The 8975-nt window shown below is 50.7% G+C and overlaps 1 protein-coding gene across 1 annotated transcript; it reads right to left on the reverse strand.

Annotated features, from left to right (window-relative positions):
- Nucleotides 1–270: 270 nt before the first annotated feature.
- Nucleotides 271–7992, reverse strand: arglu1a (arginine and glutamate rich 1a). The gene is made up of 4 exons (XM_062456523.1): nt 7407–7992; nt 5617–5842; nt 2470–2553; nt 271–609 (listed from the first exon to the last, which is right to left on the reverse strand). Exons 1-4 carry the CDS (start codon nt 7742–7744, stop codon nt 445–447), a joined length of 813 nt encoding a protein of 270 aa, XP_062312507.1. The 5' UTR covers nt 7745–7992; the 3' UTR covers nt 271–444.
- Nucleotides 7993–8975: the final 983 nt, after the last annotated feature.

An 8975-nucleotide genomic window follows, 5' to 3' on the forward strand; every position in this document is an offset into this window, starting at 1 on the left:
AGACTCGGGGGGGGGGGGGGAAGGGGAGGGTGAGACAGCATTCTACACGACAATTCAAAAATGTCCTTAAAAATGAAAATAAAACCCACCCCCCCCAAAAAAGCACAAACAATAGTCTTTGAGAGGGAGGAAGTGGAGGCGCAGGGTGGAGCCAGTCAGGTGTGTTGAGGATGACAGGTGAGCCAGGAGTCTCTCCTCCTCTCTGAGGCTTGGTCTGGGCAGGGTCCGCTGGGAAGTAAAGGGGCTCGGTGGGACACAGACAGAGATAGAGAGAGAGAGAGAAAGATAGAGAAAGACAGAGCAATGCACGGTGCCTTTTCATCCGGGCGACCCTTTTTGTTTAGTTTTTTTTCCTTGGCCCTTCCATACTTTCAACGTGAAGCTAGCGTTCCGGAGAGGAGGAGAGCTGGGGGGGTGGGGGGGGCCGAGGCGACAGGAGGAGTCTCATTCGGTGGCCTTGAGGGAGAAGGAGAGCTTGGGTCGGGACTTGCCCTTGCCCAGGATCATCTTCTGCTCCTCCTTCTGCTGGCGCTGCCGGTCCTGCTCCAGCTTCATGCGCTCCTCGTGGATCTTCCTCTGCTCCTCCACGATGCGCAACTGCTCCTCCGCCTGGACACACACGCGCACACACACCCCCACCACACACAAACGCACACCCCCACCACACACACACCCCCACCACACACAAACGCACACCCCCACCACACACAAACGCACACCCACACCACACACACACCCCCACCACACACACACGCACACCCCCACCACACACACACACACACACACACACACGCACGCAGACAGATACAAAGTCAGATCAGGATAGAAGGCTAAAACCACAATCAAGTTGTTAACCAGACAGGCGAGGAGTGACTGGATGGTGTGGACCGATATACAGGTTTGTGGTAGAATATGTTGGCTAAAATCATCACCGTATCTCTGTCTGAACTGACCTTCCTCTTCACCATAACCCTAAATTATACTGTCTCAAGTTATGAAAACTGAAACGTTTATTAGGCTTCATGTGCCCAGGCAGGTGGGTGATAGGAAACTAGCTGATTGTTTTCCCCCCCGTCTGGGTTCTCATGACCAAAGACCTTATTAGCTTGACTGTTTCTTTTGGTCTCTGGCCTTGTTTACTGCCATCCTGGCACATCCAACTGAAATAAACACTGAAGTAAACACAGTTTTCCAAGTCAGTCCTGAGGCAGACAGGAGTGTAAACAGTGGAGGAAAAAGGAAAACACCCCCGTTATCGGCTGATGATAACTATCGCTGCCCGCTCTTTCAATGGAGGCAGTTCCTTGCCAGGAGGGCGACGTAGCCATGATTTGATGTTGGTGTTTGTAGGTGGGGAGGTGAGTTTGATATCCAGAGAACGTCACAAGCCAGATCCTGACCACTATTCTGACTAGTTGCTTTTACGTTTGAACCGTATTGGCCGACGTTGAACAGAAACAATAACAGAAGATGAATATTTGCTTTGTGTGGCAACAGTGATGTGGGTGTAAATAGAGAGGGTGTGTGTGTAGGGTGTATAGAGAGGGTGTGTGTGTAGGGTGTATAGAGAGGGTGTGTGTGTAGGGTGTATAGAGAGGGTGTGTGTGTAGGGTGTAAATAGAGAGGGTGTGTGTGTAGGGTGTAAATAGAGAGGGTGTGTGTGTAGGGTGTATAGAGAGGGTGTGTGTGTAGGGTGTATAGAGAGGGTGTGTGTGTAGGGTGTATAGAGAGGGTGTGTGTGTAAAGTGTATAGAGAGGGTGTGTGTGTGTAGCGTGTATAGAGAGAGGGTGTGTGTGTGTGTAGCGTGTATAGAGAGAGGGTGCGTGTGTGTGTGTGTGTGTAGCGTGTATAGAGAGAGGGTGTGTGTGTGTGTAGGGTGTATAGAGAGGGTGTGTGTGTAGGGTGTATAGAGAGGGTGTGTGTAGCGTGTATAGAGAGAGGGTGTGTGTGTGTGTAGCGTGTATAGAGAGAGGGTGCGTGTGTGTGTGTAGCGTGTATAGAGAGAGGGTGTGTGTGTGTGTGTGTGTAGCGTGTATAGAGAGAGGGTGTGTGTGTGTGTGTGTAGCGTGTATAGAGAGAGGGTGTGTGTGTGTGTGTAGCGTGTATAGAGAGGGCGTGTGTGTGTGTGTAGCGTGTATAGAGAGAGGGCGTGTGTGTGTAGCGTGTATAGAGAGAGGGTGTGTGTGTGTGTGTGTGTAGCGTGTATAGAGAGAGGGCGTGTGTGTGTGTGTGTAGCGTGTATAGAGAGAGGGTGTGTGTGTGTGTAGCGTGTATAGAGAGAGGGTGTGTGTGTGTGTGTGTAGCGTGTATAGAGAGAGGGTGTTTGCAAGGTGTAGAGAGAGGGAGTGTGTGTGTGTCCGGTGTATAGAAACAGGGTGTGTGTGTGCAGGGTGTATAGAGAGGGAGAGGGTGTGTGTGTGTGTGCAGGGTGTATAGAGAGGGAGAGGGTGTGTGTGTGTTTGACCTACCAGCTTGGCCTGAGCGTCTGCTATCTTGCGGTTATTCTCCTCCAGGATTTTCTCCAGCTCCTCCCGTTTGGATTTCTCTTCCTCCTAGACGGGCGACACGATGGTATGTTAGCGCACGCACAGGCTACGGTCACCAAGCGCCCCTGCACTTACACACACACAGGCTAACCCTCAGTTAACACACGCACACACTCACTCGCTAAGACCGAGGAGTTGGGGCACGGCTCACGGTCTCAGCGTTTTGACCACACGTTTGCATACTCTGCAGTCAACCGAAAATACTCAGGGGCACAAAATAGACCAAAAAATGGGGAAATCCCCGATTTTCTCCCTCTACAGGTGACAAAAACCCTCCCACTGGAAACGCTCACTCACACCCAGGGCCTTCCTCGTGTCCGTTACAAATACTTAAAAGGGAACCCCACTCATCACAGTCAAATTGAGATAGAGAAGAACATATATAAAAGAGACAGACAATACATTCTAAAAATCAATTGCCTCTTTTTTTTCTTTTTTTTTTTGTCTTATCATAAATCATCATCAACAAGCAAAGAGAAAAAAGGATACAAAAAAGGAGAGAATAGTTTTGGCTCACCAATGCACGCATACCTACGCATTTTCCTTGCCTGTGTACCTACACAACTGGTGAAAGCATTCGGCCTTACAACGGTTGAATATTTACTGTCTCGTCCAGAGGGTGTCTCCCCTGCAGAGACAGAAGCGCTCCTGGGGTAGGTAGGTAGGTAGGGGGGGACCGCGGCCTTCCTCTTTAAAACTGAATCTTTGTGTACAGCTTTAGTCTGCACTCCCAGCTTGGGCACTTTAAGAGCCCCACTCGGCTCAGTTCACATAGGGGACACGTGGCAGTAGAGTACAGTAGAGTACAGCAGAGTACAGCAGAGTACATGGAGCTGGAGGGGGGTTGGGGGACAGTACATGAGCCGGGTGATCATGGGCCAGTTCAAGTGTCAAATGTGAAGTTAAGAAGTCGGGTGTTAAAACAAACCTGTGTCCAAAACTTCAAAAGAACCAAAAAAAATGAACTCATCGGCACCCCTAAGGAGAAGCAGGTTGTGAGGACATGATATTATTACACTTGTTCCTAAAAAAAAAAAAGTGTTAGTTGAGAAAAAAAAATATATATGAAAAAATAAATAAAAAATTAATATTATATATGTATATATAAGACAATCAGGGTTAAGAGACAAGGGTTAGACCACAGATTGTTGACCTTTTCATACAGGAAACAGGAAATGAAGGTCCATCATTGTTATGTATCCCAGAGCGGATGCCATCTAATGGGAGTTTCTCAAAACAAGGATTATTAGCAGGGAAGAAAGTGGGGGGTGGTAACACAAGCGGACCTGATCAACACCACTCAAACTGGGCATGTAGCTGTCATTAGGGGGGAAAACTCTTCAGGAAATCTTACTATCCTAACTAGTGTCCTAACTAGTGTCCTATCTAGAGTCCACTGTCTCCTCAGGGTTATCCTCCTGCAGGGTCTGCATGGGGCTGTGTGGGGGCCCTGTCAGGGCTGTGTGGGGGCTGTATCAGGGCTGTGTGGGGGCTGTGTCTGGGCTGTGTGGGGGCTGTGTCTGGGCTGTGTCTGGGCTGTGTGGGGGCCCTGTGGGGGCTGTGTCTGGGCTGTGTGGGGGCTGTGTCTGGGCTGTGTGGGGGCCCTGTGGGGGCTGTGTCTGGGCTGTGTCTGGGCTGTGTGGGGGCTGTGTCTGGGCTGTGTGGGGGCCCTGTGGGGGCTGTGTCTGGGCTGTGTGGGGGCTGTGTCTGGGCTGTGTCTGGGCTGTGTGAGGGCTGTGTGGGGGCCCTGTCAGGGCTATGTGGGGGCTGTGTCTGGGCTGTGTGAGGGCTGTGTGGGGGCTGTGTCTGGGCTGTGTGGGGGCTGTGTGAGGGCTGTGTGAGGGCTGTGTCTGGGCTGTGTGAGGGCTGTGTCTGGGCCCTGTCAGGGCTGTGTGGGGGCTGTGTCTGGGCTGTGTGGGGGCCCTGTCAGGGCTGTGTGGGGGCCCTGTGGGGGCTGTGTCTGGGCTGTGTGGGGGCTGTGTCTGGGCCCTGTGGGGGCTGTGTCTGGGCTGTGTGAGGGCTGTGTCTGGGCTGTGTGGGGGCTGTGTGGGGGCTGTGTCAGGGCTGTGTGGGGGCTGTGTCTGGGCTGTGTGGGGGCTGTGTGAGGGCTGTGTCTGGGCTGTGTGGGGGCTGTGTCTGGGCTGTGTGGGGGCCCCGTTAGGGCTGTGTCTGGGCTCTATCGGGGCTGAGGCGCGGCGAGGGCACATTTCTCACCCGATTAGTACCGAGCCACCGGGCGGCCCAGAGGGAGTCAGGGTCGCTGGGCATCGGCTGCTCCTCTCATTCACAGAATATTAGTGCTGTAGCATAAACAATGACTGGGTCGTCTTTCCCTTCTTTAACGAAGCCTGGAGGGGGGGGGGCTGAAGACCAGACTCCACTCTCAGGAGAAGGGCTGGGGGGAGGGGAGGGGGAACTAGGTCTTGTCTGAAACAAAAGAAAACTCAGTTGGGGCTAAATTGGGACTTATTCAGGACTACTGGGTCAAAGTAATCTGGGGCTTCTAGAGGTAACCTAAACTGATAATGTAGGGTGTCAACTTACAAACTCATTTATAGAGACTAAGTATTTGTGAGAAAGAAGAAAATACATGAGATCATTCTGATACGCACAGAATGTACGGGGAAAGACGGAGAAATGATGAACAGCATGAGGTCAGTAAGTCTTTCAACTCGGCCATGGCAAAAGCCTCACCGTTCGTGTGTCCCCCCCCCCTCCAGACCCCTGCCAGACCTGGCATAGCCCTCAAAGAGGCCACAAATCAATGACGTCTGACTTGTTGGAGCAAATTATCACCTACACAACACAGTAACTGCCTACGGGGCTCAAACTCGAACCTCGCGGTTTCCGACCCTCTCCAAAAACCCAGCCACCCTCTCCCCCCTTGCGGTGAGCCTTGTGCCACGTCCTGGTTTCGGCGTCTTTCTAGACGGGGAGGGGGGCCACCCCACATGCCACCCTGAGCGGGGGGACAGCGGTGGGGAGGCCGGCGGGGGAGGGCGGGGAGGGAGGGAGGGTTGGGGAAGGGAGGGAGGGGGTTTCCCTGCGTTCCAAACGACCGAGCGTTACCTCTCGGGCCTTCTGGGCGGAGAGCTCGGCTTGCCGCTGACGCTCCAGCTCCTCCAGCAGCTGACGCTCCATGATGCGCTTGGCCTCCTCCACGCGGCGCAGCACCTCGCGCTCAATCTCGTCCTTGCGTTTCTCCAGCTCCTCCTCCACGCGCTTGGCCACCAGCTCCTCCACGCGCCGCGCCGTCTCCTCCTCGATCAGCTTCTCCTCGATCTCCAGCTGCCGGCTGGGGGGGAGAGGGAGGGAGGGATGGAGGGATGGAGGGAGACCAGGGGGTTAGAGGAGGCAGGAGAGTGGAGCAATAGGATACAAGTCAAAACAACAGAATGACACATGGTAATATGAAAAAAGGATATAACGTGACTTGGTAATATCCCTTCCAGCAACCTTCCTAAATTAGTTTTGGTGGTTTGTAAGGGGGAAGGATAAGTGTTTCCAGTGCAGGGGTCTGGACAAGAACAGTTGCCAGGAGTGGTTTTTTTGGTGACGTCCTGAAATGACCCCCCTTGACCCTCCAAACCCGACTTCAGAGGAAGTGAGCTTGTCCAGAGTGCAGACTGTCAGAGGACTGGAAGGTAAAGAAAGGCAGGTGTGTGTGTGTGTGTAAGAGATGGGGGGGGGGGGGCAGAGAGGACATCCTGTTTACTATTCAACTGCTTTAAAACTACAGAATATCTGCTTTACGCTAAACAGGATGTGATTACACTGTGTTTGTGTGTGTGTGTGTGTGTGTGTGTGTGTGTGGGAGAGGAGGAGATGGGCTGGAACGCTACATGTCCGCCCTGATTTGACATCCTCCGGGGGCCCGCAGTGGAAACCTGAGGCCTCTCAGACCATTATCTCATTATCTCAAACTTGTGTCTTTTCATTTCTCGCATCTATGGCCGGTTCAGAGGCCCTGTGGCGACAGGCTGACACACAGGCAGCTGCTGCAGTGTGTCATGCCCAGGTGTGGCACACCGCTGTGGAGATCAGGTGTCTGGTCCTTAGCCCCTGGACGTGGAGCTACACAATAACAGGTCCCCTGTGTCTGCCTCACACTTTCTGCTTGTAAACAATGGAGGGGACGTGACTGTTGTGGGTGAAGTTCACCAGGGCGGTTGAGGCGTGTGGTGACACCGCGCACGACAAGAATGGAAATTATACTGTGGTCTGACCATCTGTCAACACTGTCACTTTACAAATGGTCTCTTATAATTGAACACCTGAACAGCGGTTGTCTAGTATCTTAATATGATGTATTAAAAGCATATTTCGCCAAGGGAAAGTATAGGAATAAAAACCTATACTTTAGTTGATGATTGACCAAGACTTTTCAATATAAATTAAATCTTGCGTAATAAACTCAGATCTTGGCTCGCTGAGTAGAACAGTAGGCGGGTTAAGGTAGACCTGTGCTGAACCTGCTGACGTCAGCTGGCCAAGCTAGTCACACACTTGCTGTTAGCTTCAGTTAGCTACAAAGCTAGTGCAGCGATGTGGCTAAACTAGCAAGCGAGCAAGGCATAAGGCTTGCTCTACTAGCTAGCAAAACAGTCAAAAATCATTCTAACACGCATAGTTAACCTTTCTGGCTGGCAGACTGCGCCAGTCCTACTGCAAGGTGCTTGACTGTGTAGTGTGTGCAGCGTCCTTCTGCCTGGGGCCCGTAGCAGGCATAATGCCTGGCTGGCTAGGTGCCTAGCTAGGTGCTAGCTGCTTTGGTCAACGCCGAAAGGGGACATTGTCCTAGCAATGCTAACTAGCTCGGTTAGCTACTGTAGCTGTGCACTTGTGATCAGGAAACTCACATCTTCCTCTGCCTTTCCATCTCTGCCCTCTTCTCCTCCTCCTCTTTTTTCTGTTTCTCGTCCAAAGCGCTTCTCTTGCTCAGTGTCCTGCCGAAAATATCAATTCTCTCTGGCGGTGAAACAGCCTTCTCTCTCTCCCTGCGGGACGAGGCTGTGGTTGACCGGGAACGAGAGCGCGATTCTCTACGTCTGTTCCTTTTCGATTCACGGGACTTTGACCGCTTCTTGGCTCGCTCCTTGTCTCTGGACCTTGACCGAGACCGGCTTCGTTTTTTGCTGTGCTTGTTGCTTTTGGAGTGTTTGGAGCGGGACGAACTGCGACTCCTAGAGCGACCCATGGCCACCTCCTCAATACTAACGTTCAGCAGCTAGCTGGGCTCTACTGAAGACGACTGCGAAGTTTAAATCGGATCGTGCTGCGTCTATACGCTGCTTAAACTTACAACCTGCAGAGTACCTTCAAATCGATGAGCTAAAACACTCGTAAGCCTGAAAAATAATCATTCAAACGTGGTTATTATTCTGCTCTGACAACTTGCGGTGCAAAAGCAAGATGGCGATGTATTCCTTTTTCCCAGCATGCAATGCGATTCGGACTTCTCCGGCTAAACTCGAGATGTTTCGTGAACGATGCTGCTCCTATGGAATCAATAATAATGAAGTTGTAGGCTACAAACTTCCCTGTCGTCAGACAATTACCACTAGCATACTGTTTTAAATAGCATTTTCGGACTAGGTTAGTCATATCGACGTATATTACAAACGACTAAGTTTTTCCTGTGCCTGTAATAACAGGATTAAAAGTATACCATGCATCCAAAAAACGACATACTCTACTAGACAGCAAGCCTACACGTGTGGTGCCTAAATATATCTCCATGTCTGTAATCATATATTTCATTTTTATCACAGGCAACAAGGTTTTATCTGCAGCCATTTCTAGGATGTCTAGCCCCATCCATTCACCTGTCTAGCCCCATGACAGAATAATCAGGCAAATTGACTTGACAATGACAGAATCTCACAGGGGAGATAACTATCTAAATCTGGCAAAATGAGGCCATTGTGATTATGCATAGGAGCGCTCCACTAAAAATACCAGGCATGGTTATTTTTGAAACAGTGACTGTGCCACAAAGGTCACGATGTGAGCGCTAAAAATGAAAGTGGTTGAGCAACAGTTCACTGTTTACCTGCTGTTTTGAAAATCACATCAGTCCGTGTCTAATTTAGAAAGGCCCTGACCTGTTTTCATTGAATCATAGCTGCTGGATCTCACAGGACGATAAACACTACATTTTTAGTCTGAGCTTTGAATGCCATTTTCTACAGCTTCCTGGGGTAGATGACTTGCTTTTGTACCTCTGAAATAAAATGTCACAATTACTGACTACCCTGGGAGGATGCAACTGTCTCCAAAAAGTATTCTCGTGATGAGGCACAACAATTAGCATACTGTTTAGGTCTTGTCTTAGGTTAGTACGGGTCTATAAGGTTAGTATAGGTCATTATGTGTATTAGAGGGCTAGCATATTGTATATTGCATACTATTTTGTATATTAGGATGTT

The sequence above is a fragment of the Osmerus eperlanus genome, chromosome 3 (genome assembly GCF_963692335.1).
Source record: "Osmerus eperlanus chromosome 3, fOsmEpe2.1, whole genome shotgun sequence".
Taxonomy (NCBI): domain Eukaryota; kingdom Metazoa; phylum Chordata; class Actinopteri; order Osmeriformes; family Osmeridae; genus Osmerus; species Osmerus eperlanus.